This window comes from Chenopodium quinoa, unplaced genomic scaffold (genome assembly GCF_001683475.1).
Source record: "Chenopodium quinoa cultivar QQ74 unplaced genomic scaffold, ASM168347v1, whole genome shotgun sequence".
NCBI lineage: Eukaryota > Viridiplantae > Streptophyta > Magnoliopsida > Caryophyllales > Amaranthaceae > Chenopodium > Chenopodium quinoa.
The window spans coordinates 284,740-305,101 of record NW_018742904.1 but is presented as its reverse complement, the minus strand read 5'-3'; the positions used below and the strand labels follow the sequence as shown (position 1 = coordinate 305,101).

Genomic DNA, 20,362 nt, shown 5'->3' with positions numbered 1-20,362 from the left:
TACTGGGTCATGACACGGATGGATCTAATCAGTAAAATGCATTTACCAAGGCAATTGCTTTAGAGATGGTGTTGTGTCCCACGCAGTCACCCCGGCTTGCGTCTGACCTACTACCTGCAGTAAGTTGTGCTATGGAGGCAATTGAGTACGATTGGTGCTCTGTAGTGTTGTCGAAGTTGCTGGAGAGCGTACAAAATTTTGTTGGACGTTTCTATGCTAATGGGTTTGCTAGTGGATGTGGCGGGTGTGCAATATTTGCCGTAGTATGTGTTTCAGTGTATTGTTTCTTGTTCTTTTTTGATCTTGTGCTTTTGTGGTTTAGTAATTGCTTGTTTTGCTTTTATTATTTGGCAGATATTTTACTTGGATCGGTTGGATAGGGATCCTATTCAGTGGGATGTTTTTCCAAGAATTAAAGTGTGGACAATGCAGCAGATTGGGAAGGCAGCAAAATCAGACAAATTGCTGTCCGGCGACTACGGGAAACTAAGGGTAAGCACTTTTGTATTTGTATTATATTGCATAGTATATTGCATAGTATGCATAGTGTTCTGCTTCAATCAAATAAGGTTTAGAGTAACCTTTTTCCATTTGTATTTGTTTGTGTTCAAGCTATTGGATGTTGCTTACGGTCAACAACACCCAAGGGATGCAAGGGATAGTGTTAGTGTTGGACTCCTACAAGCTGGAGTGAATAATGTGAGGTTTGGTCTTAAAGTAGTTGTTTCACCTGTGTACAATCTGAAGTAACTTTGTTTGGATGCAGATGCATGATTTACCAGTGCCTAGTTATTTCAAGGCTAGGCAAAGGAGGGGCCGGATGCCTGAGCTAACAGATCAATGAGCTCAGTTATTTGTATTTCTATTTGTATTTTTTTTCAGTGTGGAATGTTCTAAATAATCTTACAGGATTTGGATATTGTTATTTAATTTCAGTTTGGAATGTGTAATAAGGGTTCTAGGATATGGATATTATATTCAGTTTTGTTGAATACTCAAAAAGTTTGTCAATTGACGAAATATTATTCCAATTGTTTGTTGTATTAATAATATAAAAAGTTTGTCAATTGACGAAATATTATTCCAATTGTCAATTGTTTGTTGTACTGTATTAATAATAAAGGGTTAAGGTCTTGAGATCAGTTTCAAGGCTTTGTAAAATAATTCGTAGAGTAGTTGTTAGTCTTCAAAACTAATGTTTGAATGAATAAGTTTTGTACTAAAGTGGCCTTAAAGAAAAAGAAATTAATGAGCTCAGTTATTTGTATTTCTATTTGTATTTCATTTAAGGGTTTTTGGAATAATCTTACAGGATATTTCATTTAAGGTCTGTTAGGTTTTACAGCAATTCAAGACAATGAGAATTACTTAAAATTGTGGGTACAAAACCTAAACAATGTATAATTAAAAACAAATTATACAACAATCCAAATACAAACCAATGTATTACAACCAAACACCAAAATACCAATGTATTACAGAAAATACAAAGAAAAACACTAATGTGAAAGTTCTATACTTGCCTCAACTCCAAGCCAACACTAAGAACATGAACATGAGAATTTCGGTGACCACTTGAGTCTCAATCCTTGATACACTGTCAAAGGCGTATGAATACTTTCCTAAAGAGATTAATTTCCCCCACACGGTGCTTGGGTTATTCCGGAAATTCTCTTTGAGATACAATTGACAACCCTTTCGATCTTAGCACAAAGAATCGAAATGAAGATGAATAATTCACAAAGAAGGCTATAATCAAGAGTATTTCTCACAATAGTTAGCAAGAAAATTGAGAGAAATTATGGAGAATTCTTGGGGAGAGTTAGAGAGAATAATATCCTGTCCATTTTCTGTTCGAAAAAAAGGTCTTATAATCATAGACTCAATCGATGCAAAAACCGCTAAAACGGAAAGAAGCGCGGACGCGAGCGAGGAGGCGCGGGCGCGCCACCCTCTGGCGTGGGCGCGCCAGCCCTGATATTCCCAAATTTCTTATTTTCCAGAAACCAGGCGCGATTTTGTCGCGACTTAGACACGGGCCGCGCCTAATAGTGGCGCGGGCGCGCCACCAGGAGGAGCGGGTGCTCCTCCAAAGTTTTGCGCGGTTACATCGCGGGTCGCGCCTAGCTAGCGCGAGCGTGATAAATCAGTAGAGCGGGTGCTCCACTCCGACACTCTAAATTATCAACAATCCTCCCCCATTTAGAGTGTCCTTTAAACATTCTCCAATTCTATCAATTTAGCCACATCTCATGCATCAATGTTAATGTCCCTTCGGATTGAATTAACACCTAGTAAAACACACTTAACGATGATCATATCCCATGATTTCCATATGGATTGAATCACACGGATATATCCAACCATTCGAAGGTGAAGTACACACAAGACAAATCGAATTAATCATCACTTGACACTTTTAAACAGCCATGTGTCCGTATTTTTCATAAGTTCATCAAAGTCTATATGTCCATGTAGACTTCTTGAAGCGGCTAAACTTCGAACTTATATAGGTAGGTTCTCATATACGTAAATGTGCCCTTGTGACAAGACACTTTCATTTAGAGCTTCTCAACTCTAAATCTTTGAGAACTTTAAATAGACGCTACCTAACACATCACAAGTAACTTAGCAATATGGGTCATAAAAAATTGCTATCAAACAACAAAAATGCGATTCAACCACATTGAATCTAAGACTTGATGTTTCTTCAAGCGTTAGATTAGGTTTCACAAATTCTTGTTTTTGGACATAAACCGTTCCATTCATGGCAAATATGATGGAATGCTTTGGCATAGCCTTTGTAAAGCAATCCGCCAAATTTAACTTTGTTGGAACATAGTCAAGACTTATGACCCCATCATTGATAAGCTCTTTCACTAGGCTATGCCTTAGTGAAATATGCCGAGACTTACCATTGTACACTTGACTATAAGCCTTTATCAACGCCGAATTGGAATCACAATGGATTGCCACCGGTGGCATTGGCTTTGGCAATAAAGGCAACTCTATCATGAGATTCCTCAACCACTCAGCTTCCTTACTAGCTGAAGCAAGAGCTATAAACTCCGCTGCCATAGTGGAAACCGCAATGCAAGTTTGTTTCTTGGAAAACCATGAAATGGCACCTCCCCCAAACATGAATACCCAACCACTTACAGAAGAGTCATCCTCTTTGTAAGTGATCCAACTTGCATCAGAATATCCTTCTAAAACTGAAGGAAATCCACTATAAGTTAGACCATAGTCTAACGTACCCTTAAGGTACCTCAAGACCCTTCTTATTGCAAACTAATGCTGTGCACCCGGGTTACTAGTAAATCTACTTAGTTTCCCCACAACCAATGCAATATCCGGCCTTGTATAAGTCATGGCATACATCAAGGATCCAATTATCCTTGAATATTCCAATTGGGAAACCGTTTTCCTCGAATTCTTAACCAATTTAACATTAGGTTCCATGGGGGTGTTCACGGGACACTTATCAAATATATTAAATAGTTTGATCATCTTCTCAATATAATGAGATTGACTTAAAATAAGTCTGCCATTGTCCCTAACAATCTTAATGCCCAAAATGACATCCGCCTCCCCTAAATCCTTCATCTGAAAAGATTGGGATAAGAATTCCTTGGTCAATTCTACTTTTTATAGACTTGTATCAAAGATAAGCATATCATCAACATATAGACAAATGATGACACCATGACCTTTGTCATCAAATTTGCTATAAATACACTTATCAGCTTGATTCACTTTGAATCCAAAGGACAAAATCTTGTCATCAAATTTCCGATGCCACTGTTTTGGTGCTTGTTTAAGTCCATACAATGACTTAACTAATTTGTACCCCTTATCTTCTTGTCCTCCCAAAACAAACCCTTCGGGTTGTTTCATGTACACTTCTTCCTCTAGATCTCCATAAAGGAATGCCGTTTTGACATCCATTTGATGAATCACTAGATTATATACCGAAGCCATTGCAATCAATAACCTTATGGAGGTAATTCTTGCAACTGGTGCATAGGTATCGAAATAATCAACACCATGCTTTTGCCTAAAGCCTTGGATAACCAATCTGGCTTTAAATTTCACTATGGAGCCATCCGATCTCTTTTTCCTAGTGAAAATCCACTTGCAACCAAGAGGTTTGCAACCGGGAGGTAAATCCTCTATAACCCAAGTATTATTTCCCATGATGGAATCCATCTCATCATTTATAGCTTCTTTCCAAAATGCACTATCTTGACTAGATATTGCCTCGCTATAAGTCTTTGGGTCACTATCCACATTGAAACAATATGGAGTAGTAGAACTAAGGACATCTCTAGATCCTTCAACCAAATAAATTATGAAGTCATTTAGAGGATTCCTAATTTTCCTTTCCCTAGTACTTCTCCTCACTTGAGGAGTTTCAACATTCTCATTATCGAATGTACTTTCATGAGTTTCAAGTTGATCATTCAACTCTACTATCTCCCTATCATTGGCACTGATTTGTAGATCTTTTGGTCTACTCATTGATGAAAATCGATTTTCATCAAAAATTGCATCTCTTGACTCAATAACCGAATGAATCGATATATAGTCATTTTGTTCTATTACATAGAACCTATAGGTTTTTCTATGCTCAGCATAACCTATAATGCAATCCAAGCCCCTTTCACCAAGCTTTCTTTTCTTGTTGCCAGGCACTCTTACGATTGCCCTACAACCCAAAACCTTGAGATACTTCAAGTTTGGTTTTCTTTTGTACCAAAGTTCATAAGGAGTAGATTCTTTTCCCTTAGTGGGAACCGGGTTAAGAAAGTGACATGCTGTCAACATTGCTTCACCCCAGAACCCTTCACTCAAACCAGAGTAAGATAACATGGAATTAACCATTTCTTCAAGAGTTCTGTTTTTCCTTTCAGCTACACCATTTGATTGTAGTGCATAACCCGCTGTTGTCTCATGAATTATACCCAAAGATTGGAAATATGTCGGATCATAGTATTCCCCTCCCTTATCAGATCTCATTCTCTTAATAGATGAATCTACTTGCAATTCTACTTCTCTTTTATAAACATCAAACTTTGTTAAAGCTTCATCTTTGGAATGCAAAAGATACACTTAACAAAACCTAGAATAATCATCTATAAATGTAACCATGTATCTTTTGTTTCCCAAAGAAGGAGTACTATGAAAATCACACAAGTCACTATGGATTAGTTCTAAAATATTAGAACTTCTCTCAACTCTCTTAAAAGGAGTTCTAGTGATCTTGTTCAACATGCAAGTAGAACACTTATTAGGAGAAATATCACAAGAAGGAATTAATTCTTGTTTGGATATAAAAAACATTTTATTATAATTCACCTGTCCTAATCTAGAATGCCACAAGTCAAACAAATTCAAATCAACATGATTATCATTGACATCAACATTCAAACAAACATCATCCAATACATACTTATCTCTCAAAGAGAGTTTAAAAAAACCATTTTCCAAATAGCAACGACCTATAAATGTTACACCCCTAGTTATTATGCATCTATTAGCTTCAAATACAAGTTCATAGCCTAGACTATTCAGGGTAGGCCTGAATACAAGATTCCTACTAATTTCCGGAGCATACAAAACATTCCTAAGAATTATTGCAGTCAGTCCCCGAACTAAAAACAAGCTCAACTTGTCCTCTTCCAAGAACCTTGATGGTAGAGTTGCTCCCCATGTAGAGGTCTTCTCCATCAACAAACTTTTGAAAGGTTTTGAACCAGTGTTTACTCTTGCATACATGCCTTGAAGCCCCCGAATCAATCCCATGAGTCATCATCCTGCACCATAAAAATGTTAGGATCCGTTGCATTTAAATCCAAACCGGAATTAAATTCAACCTCATGAATTGGATTACCTTTGGTGGGTGGGTCCTTGCTTTCATTAGCACGACCCTCCTTGGCTTTCTCCATTCTTTTCTTAAAAGAAAAACAGTCCTTCTTGCGGTGTCCAACCTTACCGCATTCCCAACAAGCAAACTTGTTATTGTTTGCTTGCCTTTTGGACTTTCCTTTGGAAGAATTATTATTCTTCCTTTTTCCACTAGTAGATGCACTAGCTCTCCCTCATCTACCATATTCACGGTAGATGTGCTAGGATTTCCATCCTTAGCTCCTTCCATGGCACGAATCCCTTCTTCAATTTGAAGATGGGTGGCCAAACCGGACAATGTCATGTCCTCTTTCTTATGTTTCAAGTCATGCTTCACATTTTTCCAACTCGGGTAATTTATCAATAATGCTAGAAACAACAAACAACTCATTTATAGATATACCATGTTGTTCCAAGCTACTATAGATACGTTGCAATTCATGAAATTGGTCCATTATGGACCGACCATCAACAAACTTATAATTATTAAAATTGTTAACTAAGAATTTCTTACTTGATGCGTCTTCCGCCATGTACTTGTCTTCTAAGGACTCCCAAAGCTCCTTAGCCAACTCCACATTTTGGTACACATCAAAGAGATCATCCTCCATCCCATTCAAAATATGACCACGACAAATGAAATCGTCATTGTCCCATTTCGATCTTTCCCGAACACTTTCCAAGGATTCATTCTCACACTAGTAGAAAAATTGAAAAAGGCACCCCCCTTTTGCCACCGGTTCTTGAAACCGGTGGAAAAAAGTTTTGTTTTAAAAAAAAAATGAGGGAATATGGATTTTCCACCGGTTCAACCCGAACCGCTGGCAAACGTGTATTTCCAAGCGGTTTGAACCGGTGCCCAAATTAAAAAAAAAAAAACCACCCTTCAGTTATTTCGTGAAAAATTCTTCTTCTTCCTTTTCGTCATTCCCCTGCTTTCCCCTTCAATTAACCTTCCTTCAATTCTCTCGTTCATGAATACCCTAACCATTTCTCTCCTTCATGCATAGGTCCGAATTTTCTCACCTCCATTGAAGCGCATTGTGGGCTTTCTCACCTCCATTGCCGTGCAGCGCAACTCCTCTCTTTCTCTCCCATTCATTCTGACCTCCATTGAAGCGCATTCTGACCTCCATTGAAACGCATTGTGGGCTTTCTCACCTCCATTGCCGCGCAGCGCAACTCCTCTCTTTCTCTCCATATACAGCTCTCCTCCATTGAAGCGCATTCTGACCTCCATTGAAGCGCATTCCGAGCTTTCCAACTCCATTGTAGCAGCTTTGAGGTAGGTAAATTTCGTGGTCTTCCTAATTTTATCTATTGAATAGCTTCGCAATCTAGGGTTAGTCGTTGGTTCAGGGGTTTTTTTTTTTGTATTACTGGTATATAACAGTTCTAGCTGTTTTATATAACTACGTTGTAATAGAGTTCACTATTTCTTGTAGTAGCTATGAAACAAGTGTTGTTAGTTCATATGGGTAATCCGAAGTTGTTATACTATTGCTTTGAGTTCTCAATTTTAGGTGTTTTGAATCCCTGAAATTGTTTAATGCATGGTATCTAAGTACATATTATGTGCTTATGTTCATAATTCTTCTTATTTTTGTTCATTTGTTGTATATATAATTTAATCTTTAGATAATTATTTCCTTGGAGCTGATTTATGCCTATAATTAGGTGTTATTGATTGCAGGGTAAAAAATATTTTGAAGTTGAATTTGTTTCTCTAAATGTCCTCAACTTAGTGATGACATACCTTACCTAACTTCAAGGAACTTGTGTTGGTCTTTGTATTTCAATATGTAATTATTAAAAGTTGTCCTATTTGATAATGCTAGAATTTAGGTCCATTTTTTCGTTTTGATATATGGCTAGCTAGTTTAATTCTACGATCTAATTTGTCTTTCCTGCTTCTTGTTCCATTTGCTAACAAAGTCATGTAGCCTACACTTATATCATGAAATTGAAGTTGATTGGTTACTACACTTGGTAGGGGAGGGGGAAACAGCCCACGCCGCAAGCTGCCCGCGACTAGGTAAGTGTTGTCGCAGCCTGCCTGCGGCCTGCTGCTGCTCACTTGGGCATGGAGCAAACTACCCCGCAACCACCCTACCTTCTGCTTTCCTTCAGAGGGCCGCAACCCCCCCCAGTAATTCTCTTCCCCTCATCTCCTCTAAGAAGAGGAAAACAACCCCTGAATCAATATCAACTTCTGCAAGCATCAAACTGAAACCATCATTACTTCCAACCCACAAAAAACCAACACCTAATAGAAATAAGTACCATTTCCGCCGTGACTTTTTCTTACAGTGGGTTAAAAGCAAAAGGCTTGTTGATAGGCCACTTTACTAAAGGATCAAATCCCCTCCTAGAGTATAATAATTATCGACGGTACCAAGCCAAGGCCTATCATCTCAAACAGCCGAAACCTCCTTTCAAAAGGTTCTTTTCTAGAGTTTCTTTACAGAGAATTGGGTCACCCTTTGTTTCCTTCTTTCAGATTTAAATATTGAACAAGGATTTCACGATCTAGTTTCTACTACTTCGACCTGTGTGGGCCTGTTTTTTGTTGTGGTCTGGGTTTGCATGGCTGTGTGGGCCTGGTTTGAATTTTGATTTACAATTGATATACAAGTATATGTATTATTAGCTACTAAATTCATGGACTCACTTCTTATTAAAATTAGATGGACTTAGTTAAATGTAGTTCGATTGTTTACAATTGTTCAGAGTGATACCTCTGTTTGTGAAAAAAGTATCCATGATTAATGGAACATTATATGATTGGTGTATTACACTCCTTGTTTAGTTTCCTAAACTAGGATGTTTTTAGAATTGTTTCTGACTATACTAATAGATTACCATTTCATTAATGTCTGCAATTATCAAGCTTAAAGATTCGGGCACGAAGACCCCATTCATTGCTGAAGCTTGTATCTTGCGGAAAGTGTCTCTCTTTCAGGTCGCCAAGGTAAATGACTGTAACGGCTATTGAGGCTTCCCTGTGCATCTGTTAGTTTGATTAATGATGCGTTATTATTTAGCAATGTATGTAAGTATTAATTACTTACTAACTTTTGTTTTTTCTTTTTAATTTTTTTATAGATTCATATGTTAATTGAAGCACAAGTTTAGCTTGAAGACTACAAATTTAGCTCAATTGTGGTATGAATTATAAACTTAGTCTATGTTTCTTTTTCTTGATTCATGATGAAAGTTCTCTCATGCTATTACAACTTGTGTATTGTTTAATGAAAAATTACTACAACAATATATAAATGCTTGCATCATCATATGCCTAGATACCCGTTCAAGGCTTTCTCATTAGGAGAAAGTCTTGAATAGTCCCCGGTTGGGACTGTTCTTGAACGTTTACTCTCACTTAGGTGGTGAATGTATGTCTTCTTTTTTCGATTTTAAGGAACATCTTGGCTTAGCATTTCCTCGATCACCATGTTCTCTGGGTACATATGTGGGTAAGTTATTACCTACATCGTGTACTTGGAGAACTGGGGGGAAATGCTGCCGGATTTTCCTTAAAATTGGAAAGTCGACATACATTCACTAGTGAGAGTAAACGTTCAAGGATGGGTTAGGTTGGAGTGATAAGGACCCTTTGGAAGCATATATGCATTATTGTATCTATATGAATGTTATATGCATGGTGTGTGTTTGAATTTGATTTACATATATAATAGATGTAGCAATTCTACATTATTCGTAATATGTTGCCATGTTTAGAGGCAATTTACTTAATGGAGAAGGATCATGGCTGGATGTATGGTAGACGTGATACATTGGAATTCTTTGATGGGGTTCAAGAGTTTTGTGAGAGGGCTTCATCTTATTAGCGCAGAATGGGTTTCGATTGCCTCTATTGTCCTTGTGTTGATTGTAATAATGTGAAGGTGGTTAATAGTGTTGATATCATTAGAGATCATGTAATTTGTCGTGGGTTTAGGCTTCAATACCATGTGTGGATTTGGCACGGTGAAGAAGGAGAGTACAGTGGGGATGTTATTGGGAATGATGTGCATGATGATAGAAGCAATGATATTCGTGTGGATGAGGAATACAAGAATGATGAATTTATTGCTGATAATGGTGATGAGGATGGATTTGATGATGATCAGGTGGATGAGGTGGAGGATGAAGGGGTGAATGAAATGATGCGTGGTGTTGAAGGTGACGTGTTTGAGTCGTTATCGAAGGCCTCTAAAAAGCCTTTGTATCCTGGTTGCAAAAAATACTCCAAACTATCAGCTGTGCTAACACTGTTTAACATTAAGTCGAAGCATGGGTGGACGGACAACAGTTTTACGTCTTTGTTGACCGTGTTAAGTGAGATGTTGCCTGACGGGAATGAAATTCCTAAGTCATACTATTATGCAAAGAAGCTCATGTGTCCATTTGGTTTGGAGTATAAGAAGATACATGCATGTCCTAATGATTGTATTCTTTATCGAAATGAATATGAACAATTGGAGGAGTGCCCACGATGCAAGAAGTCGCGCTACAAGCGCATGAGTTGCAATGCTGGTATGAATGGACCTCCTGCGAAGGTGTTGTGGTATCTTCCCATCATTCCAAGGTTTAAGCGTCTTTTTTCAACACCAAAAGACGCAAAAAACTTGAGGTGGCATGCAGAGGGAAAAAAGAAAAACAGAATGCTGAAGCATCCAGCCGACTCCCCGCAATGGAAGAACATTGATATGAAGTTTGGTGAATTTGGTGATGAAGTCAGAAATTTAAGGCTTGGGTTGTGCACGGACAGGATGAATCCATTTGGCACTCTTAGTACCCAGCACAGCACATGGCCGGTACTTTTAGTGATCTACAATTTGCCTCCTTGGTTGTGCATGAAACGTCAGTATGTAATGCTTTCACTACTAATAACTGGGCCAAGGCAACTTGGAAACGACATAGATGTTTATCTTGCGCCACTTGTTAACGATTTGAGAAAGATGTGGGACGAAGGGGTTTCCGTGTTTGATGCTCATAAGAATGAGATGTTCACCTTGCGTGCAGCTCTTATGTGGACCGTTAATGATTTTCCTGCATATGGAAACTTGTCTGGGTACAAGAAAAAAGGAAAAAAAAGTATGCCCCATTTGTATTGATGACACTCCAAGCATACACCTTGACAATTGTCACAAAGAGGTGTATCTGCGGACTCGAAGGTTGCTAAGGCGCGATCACCCGTACCGTAGGCAGAAAAAGGCTTTCGATGGGAAAGCGAAAGAGGGGACTGCGCCTAAGCCATTGACTGGTGAGGAGGTTTATGGTCGAGTTAAGGGTATACGAACAGTGTTTGGGAAAACAGAAAAAGCTGCGGACTCAACTGCTCTCTTTAAAAAAGAATCAATCTTTTGGAAGCTTCCATACTGGAAAGAACATGATGTTAGGCACTGTCTTGATGTAATGCATATAGAGAAGAATGTGTGTGATGCTCTTGTGGGAACGCTAATGAATATTCAAAGCAAAACAAAGGATGGAAAGGGTGCACGGTTAGATTTGGAAAAGATGGGGGTTCGTCCAGAATTGTGGGCTCAGGAAAAGGTTAGAAAGGGAAAGGAACAGGAAAAAAGAGATGAAACGAGTTCGAAACAAGGAAAGGGGAAGAGCAAGGGAAAAGGAAAGTTCACAGATGCGTTGAAGAAGAATTATGATGGAAAAGCAAAGGAAGCCAAGGCTTATTTACCTCCGGCTTGCTACACATTGTCAAGGGTAGAAAAACGGATGTTTTGTGCATGTCTGTACGGCATTAAGGTTCCATCAGGGTATGGATCTAACATGAAAAGATTTGTATCCTTAAATGGAGAATTGAAGCTGACAAGTATGAAATCCCATGATTGTCATGTTCTTATGCAAGTATTCCTACCAATTGCAATACGTGGTATTTTACCGAAGCACGTGAGGGAAGCTATTACAAGCCTCTGTTCTTTTTTCAATACAATATGCAGCAAAGTGCTTGATCCTTGTGCACTTGATGCTTTGCAGGCGGATGTGGTTGTGACTTTGTGCAAATTTGAGATGTACTTCCCACCATCATTCTTTAACATAATGGTGCATCTTATTCTTCATTTGGTGCGTGAAATTCAGTTGTGCGGTCCAGTGTTCATGAGGTGGTGCTATCCTTTTGAAAGACACATGGGTACATTGCAAAACAAGGTAAGGAATCGGGCTCACCCGGAAGGAAGTATGATTCAAGGGATCGTGGGTGAGGAGATTGGTAATTTTGTGGCCGACTATATAGCTATTGCTGAACCTATTGGTCTTCCTACTTCTCGACATGAAGGGAGACTTGATGGTCACGGCACAATCGGGTCGAAACGAATGTCACCTGACCGAGATAATTTTTTACAAGCACACCTATATGTGTTGCACCATGTTGCAGATGTTCACCCATACTTAAATGAGCACATGGCTAGTTTGCGTGATGAATTTCCATCGAAAGGTGAAAGGGCATTGATGCAGATGCATAATAAGAGGTTTGTGAGTTGGTTTCGTGATCAAGTGATGGGTAGAATGGATGAGAGTGTCACTGATACAATAAGGTGGCTTGCTTATGGTCCTAAAAATGATGTTCGCTCATTTGAGGGATATGACATAAATGGGTACACTTTTTGGACTGAGCGTCAGGATTTGAAATCTTCCTCGACCCAAAACAGTGTTGTAACTCTTGTGGCATTGTCAAGGGAGTTTGCAAGTGCTAAGGATAAATCACCTGTTGATGCAGAGTTATCATACTATGATCGAATTTAAGAAATATGGGAGCTTGATTATTGTAGCTTCACAATTGCTCTTTTTCGGTGTAAATGGGTTGATAATATCAGGCGTAACGTCAAATATGATGACTTTACTCTTGTAGATATTAGCCACCTAAATGACAGTGCGGAACCATTCATCCTTGCATCTCAAGCTAAGCAAGTGTTTTACGTAACTGACCCGGCAGATATGAAATGGTATATTGTGCTAGCCGGCAAAAGAAGAATTCTAGGCATTGGAGATGTCGAGGATGAGGAAGAATATGATGCGTTTGATGACTCGGCACCTTTCACTGTTCCTAGACCTGTTGTACCAAATGACGTAGACGACCAAACCAATTATGTGCGATTAGACCACAACGGAGGAATATTAGAATGAAGTACTATTTTTCAGCAACTTTGCAATTTTAGGTGTTGAAAATATTATAAAATGACAGGTTAGCCGAAAATGAATTAATTAATTGTCATAAGTATTATAATTAGGCAATTTATATTTGATTTTATAACTGTACCTTACAAATGTATTTATAATACAACTACTAACGTGTTATGATTGTTATGGCAGGTGATTACATCTCATGGCGGACGATCAGGACCGTGTTTGTGTCGAGGATGTAGAGGATGATGATGATGACTTCTCTAGGGATGGTGATGAGCTGTATGATGTGAACAAGGAGCCTGATTTGGGTGAGGCAGAAGATCAGGCTCAGGATGAGTTGGAGCGTAGGCTGGATGCATTTGAAATGGAGGCTGAACAAGCGCCTCCTATTGAAAATGCAGTTTCTGAGACGGTTGGTGAGAACGCTACTTCCCACAATCAAAGCCAAGGACAAAGTGGAGGAGGGGTGAGGGCACCGGCTAAGAAAAAGGTGAGGGGTCCTACAACAAGTTTCAAGAAACCCGTCGGTCCCATGGTCCTGGAGTACGACAAGGCGGGCCAACGTGTAGGAAAATTCTGTCGTCCATATGCTATTCACGTTGGCATTTGTGCGCGTAAAATCCCGATTACACTTCGTATGCGGGAAGTACCTCCACACTTGATTGACACATTTTGGAATGATACAAGGGCAAGTGTTTTATTTGCATATGCATACAATTATAAATACCTGTACTTTAATGTTATGTAAAAGGGGAAACTAATAATAGACTTTATTTGTGTTGCAGAGTCTGTTTAATATTTCTAATGATGCCGCCAAGCGAAGGGTGTTTGAATCTTTGCTAGCGGAAAGATTCAGAGGCTTTAAGAGCGAATTAGTTCGTTGTTGGATTACAAATAGGAAGAAAAAACCAAAGAAGAAGAAAGGCAATGATGATGAAGTCATCAATGAAGAGCTACTCCCATGGCAAAAATGGCCAAACATATCGAAGGATGATTGGGAAGCTTTTGTTATTCAACAAAGTACAAAGGAAGCAATTGTAAGTTTAAGTAAATTTGGTTACAATTGTATAATATATTATCTCTTTTTGAAGTAATAATACTAACAAATCTAATTACGTAGGAACTGAGGGAGCAAAATTCCAAAAATGCAAAGATGAAGCAATACACCCAACGTATGGGGTGTAAGACATTTGGTGAATGGAGGGAAACGTGGGTCAACGAAGGAGTATATCCCACTTCGCTACTAGGGTCGTCCAAAGGACCCTCTTCTTCCACGATCACTACGCTGGTGAGTCGTGCTGGTGATTTCTTCTGTTCACTGCATGCGCGTGACAAGGAGACCGGAAAATGGGCCATCAAGGCTCCGGAAACCAAAGAAATGGCTGATAAGCTCGTAAGTAACTACGAACTTGAGAACTCTATGAATATTTTGCATAAATATCACTTATGGATGCTATTGGTTTCTGTTTTTTTTTTTTTTTGCTACAGATTGAACACACTGAAGAACTGGTTGAAGGCAAGCTCGTCCCAAGTGTAGAAAAAGACCCTTTCACCTTGGCTTTGGGAAAGCCCTACCATCCAGGACGGGTAGTAGGTGCAGGAGGGTCATTGCTAGGGTGGGAAAAGGTGATGGGTCCAGAGTATACCAAATCAGGAAGATCCTGAGCAAGTGTGAACTCACCTCATGACTTGGTTTCCACGGTGGCATCGATTAAGGAACAAGTCCGCAACGAGCTCGTAAGTGAATTTAACGCTTGGGTGAAGCAAATGAACCTACCGAGATTTCCTTTCCCCTCGAATACACCCGTCGACTCATGTAGTCACCCAAAAGGACAAGGGGAAGATGATATACATGGAGACGATGATGCAAATGAGGTAGTTTTAAAACTTTTAGTTTTGGCATATTGAGTTATGTAGGATCTAAGGTGGCAGTCATTACTTTCTTGTTGCAGGGTGGTACGCCTACACATGCGGACTCGAGGGAGCTCGATAATCCAGCACCTCATCATTTTCCAGATTTACAGGTGATTTTGTTTAGTTCTATCTTAGTGAATATGGGCACATTATCAATCTTAGTGAATATGGGCACATTATCAATTGTGTAGGAAACGACCCCTTGTGATATGTTTGGTTCTAATAACTGATCTTTCAAATTGGTGTAGGAAGAGACCCATTGTGCACTTCTACACCCGGACGAATCTGGAGCTTTGCATGTGGTTGCATATGGTAGTGCACAACCGGCCGAACAAGGTACGGTCCATTTGCGACCGTTTAGGCCACAACATTACTCGGTTGGGATCAATTTTGTTATTACCGGGTTTGAGGACATCCTAATACCGGTGGCCATAGAGGAGGAGGAGTTCACTACACTTTGGGCGGCAAAATGTAGCTTTGTGCAGTGGCCATGTGCTTGGGTAAGGTTGATGAACCAGGTAATTAAGATTTTGGGTTCGTTCGGTACTTTATGCCCGGTTGTTTTCACAAGAGTTAGATGGATTTGTCTTTTCTAACCAATTGCGTGATTTGTTGTATTAGATTTCGCAAAAAAGACAAACTTCAAAGAGGAAGGTGGAACAACCAATAAGCGTTGATCAACCGGTGCCAAAGAAGAGGAGTGAACAAAGGTCGGAGAGTGAAAAAGGGTCGAAGAAGAACTCTTCGAGAGGTTCAGCTTTGCAAGCTACTCCACTTGTTGCTGACACGGTCCTTCAAACGCTGTCTAAAGGTTTAACATTTCTACACAACCGTGTTAGTATGTTGCCTAGTGACACTCCCATTCAAGTTCCACTACCTAAGGCAATGTTCCACTTTGATGAGGATGCAGTTGCATGGCTTAGCAAAGAAGATGTGAAAGAATTTCTAAGTGGTTCAATGCTTAACATCTCCCTCGTTCAAACATTCATGAGGTAATTTAATGCCAGACACTATTATGTTATTCAGATTAGTGATGATTGCTTGTCATTTAATTTCCCATTAATATTTTGTTACCATGCATGCAGAGCACTACAGGAGCACTTACTTGAGATTGATTCTCCGTGTCAAGTAGGGTGGTTATGCCCCGAGCAAATCTCCACTACTAGAATCTTAGGCAACTACCCTGACGTGTTGTACTATGTTGAACGGGGTATCAAGGAATCATTGCGTGCGGGTGACAAGTTCATATTCGCCCCATGTTTTGAGGAGTACGTTTGACCATATCAAATTCATTTGTTTCCCCTAATTATATGTTGTACACAGCTAATTATTGACTTGTTTGTGTATTGTCCATTTCTGTAGTGCACATTGGACCCTGCTGGTGATTTGTGTTCCCAGTAACACCATCTTCCTTTTTGATTCAGCTCGATTGCCTCATCCGAAAAAGCTCCTCGTGAAGTCTATACTGCGAAAGTAAATATGGCTATCTAGTGTTGATTATCCTTACTTAACTCATTTATTATATTAGTCATACTAATCAAGTTTGAACTTACTTTTCTATAGTGCTATGAAGAAGATAAATTGCCGAGCTCCTCAAGGTCCTACATGGAAATCACCGATGGTAATGCTACATGATAATGTGATTTTTATAATAAACAATGCGTAAGATATTGCTAATTTGTTATGCATGTTTGATTCATTTACTGTGTTCCTATGATAGTGCGCACAATAAGATAACGGAGTTGATTGCGGACTATACGTGATGAGATTCATGTTGGACATAATAAGTCATTGTACAGACTTACAACAGCTTGTTGAGGTATGCCATTGACTTAGTTAATTTGCTTTTGTGGTGTGTTTTGATAAGAGAAAACCCTTGAACTGCGTCTTAAAACCCTTGAATTGTTCTTTAAATGTGATTTCAAGCCTTAGCCGCCTGTAACTAGGTAATAATGACATGTTATGAGGAAGAATGAGCTAATTTGATTAAAAATATAGAAAATAGGCATACAAGTAGTGATATAGGCCTTATTTCGGCCATTTTGAATGAAATTGCGTCTTAAAACCCTTGAATTGTTCTTTAAATGTGTTCAAGCCTTTGTCGCCTCTAACTAGGTAATAATGAAATGTTATGAGGAAAAATGAGCTAATTTGATTAAAATATAGAAAATAGGCATACAAGTAGTGATATAGGCCTTATTTCGGTCATTTTGAATGAAATTGCGACTTAAAACCCTTGAAATGCTCTTTTAATGTGATTTTAAGCCTTAGCCGCCTCTAAATAGGTAATAATGACATGTTAAGAGGAAGAATGGTCTAATTTGATTGAAAATATAGAAAATAGGCATACAAGTAGTGATATAGGCCTTATTTCGGCCATTTTGAATGAAATCGCGTCTTAAAACCCTTGAAATGCTCTTTTAATGTGATTTCAAGCCTTAGCCGCCTCTAACTAGGTAATAATGACATTTTAAGAGGAAGAATGAGCTAATTTGATTAAAAATATAGAAAATAGGCATACAAATAGTGATATAGGCCTTATTTCGGCCATTTTCAATGAAATTGCGTCTTAAAACACTTGAAATGCTCTTTTAATGTGATTTCAAGCCTTGGCCACCTCTAACTAGGTAATAATGACATTATAAGAGGAAGAATGACCTATTTTGATTAAAAAATATAGAAAATAGGCATACAAGTAGTGATATAGGCCTTATTTCGGCCATTTTGAATGAAATTGCGTCTTAAAACACTTGAAATGCACTTTTAATGTGATTTCAAGCCTTAGCCACCTCTACTAGGTAATAATGATATGTTAAGAGGAAGAATAAGCTAATTTGATTAAAAATATATAAAATAGGCATACAAGTAGTGATATAGGCTTTATTTCGGCCATTTTGAATGAAATTGCGTCTTAAAAACCCTCGAAATGCTCTTTTAATGTGATTTCAAGCCTTAGCCATCTCTAACTAGGTAATAATGAAATGTTAAGAGGAAGAATGAGCTAATTTGATTAAAAATATATAAAATAGGCATACAAGTAGTGATATAGGCCTTATTTCGGCCATTTTGAATGAAATTGCGTCTTATAACATTTGAAATGCTCTTTTAATGTGATTTCAAGCCTTAGCCGCCTCTAACTAGGTAATAATGACATGTTAAGAGGAAAAATTAGCTAATTTGATTGAAAATATAGAAAATAGGCATACAAGTGGTGATATAGGCCTTATTTCGGCCATTTTGAATGAAATTGCGTCTTAAAACACTTGAAATACTCTTTTAATGTGATTTCAAGATTCAACCGCCTCTAACTAAGTAATAATACATGTTAAGAGGAAGAATGAGCTAATTTGATTAAAAATATAGAAAATAGGCATACAAGTAGTGATATAGGCCTTATTTCGGCCATTTTGAATGAAATTGTGTCTTAAAACACTTGAAATGCTCTTTTAATGTGATTTCAAGCCTTAGCCGCCTCTAACTAGGTAATAATGACATGTTAAGATTAAGAATGAGCTAATTTGATTAAAAATATATAAAATAGGCATACAAGTAGTGATATAGGCCTTATTTCGGCCATTTTGAATGAAATTGCGTCTTAAAACCCTCGAAATGCTCTTTTAATGTGATTTCAAGCCTTATCCATCTCTAACTAGGTAATAATGACATGTTAAGAGGAAGAATGAGCTAATTTGATTAAAAATATAGAAAATAGGCATACAAGTAGTGATATAGGCCTTATTTCGGCCATTTTGAATGAAATTGCGTCTTAAAACCCTCGAAATGCTCTTTTCATGTGCTTTCAAGCCTTAGCCGCCTCTAACTAGGTAATAATGACATGTTAAGAGGAAGAATGAGCTAATTTGATTAAAAAATAGAAAATAGGCATACAAGTAGTGATATAGGCCTTTTTTCGGCCATTTTGAATGAAATTGCGTCTTAAAACACTTGAAATGCTCTTTTAATGTGATTTCAAGCCTTAGCCGCCTCTAACTAGGTAATAATGACATGTTAAGAGGAAGAATGAGCTAATTTGATTAAAAAAATAGAAAATAGGCATACAAGTAGTGATATAGGCCTTATTTCGGTCATTTTGAATGAAATTGCGTCTTAAAACACTTGAAATGCTCTTTTAATGTGATTTCAAGCCTTAGCCGCCTCTAACTAGGTAATAATGACATGTTAAGAGGAAGAATGAGCTAATTTGATTAAAAATATAGAAAATAGGCATACAAATAGTGATATAGGCCTTATTTCGGCCAATTTGAATGAAATTGCATTTTAAAACACTTGAAATTCTCTTTTAATGTGATTTAAAGCCTTGGCCACCTCTAACTAGGTAATAATGACATGTTAAGAGGAAGAATGAGCTAATTTGATTAAAAATATAGAAAATAGGCATACAAGTAGTGATATAGGCCTTATTTCGACCATTTTGAATGAAATTGCGTCTTAAAACACTTGAAATGCTCTTTTAATGTGATTTCAAGACTTAGCCGCCTCTAAATTGGTAATAATGACATGTTAAGAGGAAGAATGAGCTAATTTGATTGAAAATATAGTAAATAGGCATACAAGTGGTGATATAGGCCTTATTTCGGCCATTTTAAATGAAAATGCGTCTTAAAACACTTGAAATACTCTTTTAATGTGAATTCAATATTTAACCGCCTCTAACTAGGTAATAATACATGTTAAGAGGAAGAATGAGCTAATTTGATTAAAAATATATAAAATAGGCATACAAGTAGTGATATAGGCCTTATTTCGGCCATTTTGAATGAAATTGCGTCTTAAAACCCTCGAAATGCTCTTTTAATGTGATTTCAAGCCTTAGCCATCTCTAACTAGGTAATAATGACATGTTAAGAGGAAGAATGAGCTAATTTGATTAAAAATATATAAAATAGGCATACAAGTGGTGATATAGGCCTTATTTCGGCCATTTTAAATGAAATTGTGTCTTAAAACACTTGAAATACTCTTTTAATGTGAATTCAAGATTTAACCGCCTCTAACTAGGTAATAATACATGTTAAGAGAAAGAATGAGCTAATGTGATTAAAAATATAGAAAATAGGCATACAAGTAGTGATATAGGCCTTATTCCGGCCGTTTTGAATGAAATTGCGTCTTAAAACCCTCGAAATGCTTTTTTAATGTGATTTCAAGCCTTAGCCATCTCTAACTAGGTAATAATGACATTTTAAGAGGAATAATGAGCTAATTTGAATAAAAATATATAAAATAGGCATACAAGTAGTGATATAGGCCTTATTTCGGCCATTTTGAATGAAATTGCGTCTTAAAAAACTTGAAATGCTCTTTTAATGTGATTTCATGCCTTAGCAACCTCTACTAGGTAATAATTACATTTTAAGAGGAAGAATGAGCTAAT

General features: G+C 37.9%; 2 protein-coding genes across 2 annotated transcripts; both read left to right on the top strand.

Moving 5' to 3' along the window:
- The first annotated feature begins 8,798 nt into the window (after positions 1 to 8,798).
- Positions 8,799 to 14,802, top strand: LOC110727388. The gene is made up of 5 exons (XM_021906951.1): positions 8,799 to 9,072; positions 13,240 to 13,741; positions 13,839 to 14,090; positions 14,174 to 14,446; positions 14,542 to 14,802. Exons 2-5 carry the CDS (start codon positions 13,253 to 13,255, stop codon positions 14,716 to 14,718), a joined length of 1,191 nt encoding a protein of 396 aa, XP_021762643.1. The 5' UTR covers positions 8,799 to 9,072; positions 13,240 to 13,252; the 3' UTR covers positions 14,719 to 14,802.
- Positions 14,803 to 15,476: 674 nt separating this feature from the next.
- LOC110727387 (ubiquitin-like-specific protease 1C) lies at positions 15,477 to 16,699 on the top strand. The gene is made up of 6 exons (XM_021906950.1): positions 15,477 to 15,485; positions 15,589 to 15,959; positions 16,053 to 16,235; positions 16,330 to 16,440; positions 16,531 to 16,588; positions 16,688 to 16,699. Exons 1-6 carry the CDS (start codon positions 15,477 to 15,479, stop codon positions 16,697 to 16,699), a joined length of 744 nt encoding a protein of 247 aa, XP_021762642.1.
- The last annotated feature ends 3,663 nt before the right edge of the window (positions 16,700 to 20,362 follow it).

Bases quoted from the DNA above. Each gene is read 5' to 3' on its own strand.
- LOC110727388 (XM_021906951.1), top strand. From the start codon at position 13,253: ATGGCGGACGATCAGGACCGTGTTTGTGTCGAGGATGTAGAGGATGAT. The intron at 14,091-14,173 runs GTAAGTTTAAGT...CTAATTACGTAG, and splicing joins AAAGTACAAAGGAAGCAATT to GAACTGAGGGAGCAAAATTC. The intron at 14,447-14,541 runs GTAAGTAACTAC...TTTTTGCTACAG, and splicing joins AAGAAATGGCTGATAAGCTC to ATTGAACACACTGAAGAACT.
- LOC110727387 (XM_021906950.1), top strand. The intron at 16,236-16,329 runs GTACGTTTGACC...CCATTTCTGTAG, and splicing joins TTCGCCCCATGTTTTGAGGA to TGCACATTGGACCCTGCTGG. The intron at 16,441-16,530 runs GTAAATATGGCT...ACTTTTCTATAG, and splicing joins GTGAAGTCTATACTGCGAAA to TGCTATGAAGAAGATAAATT.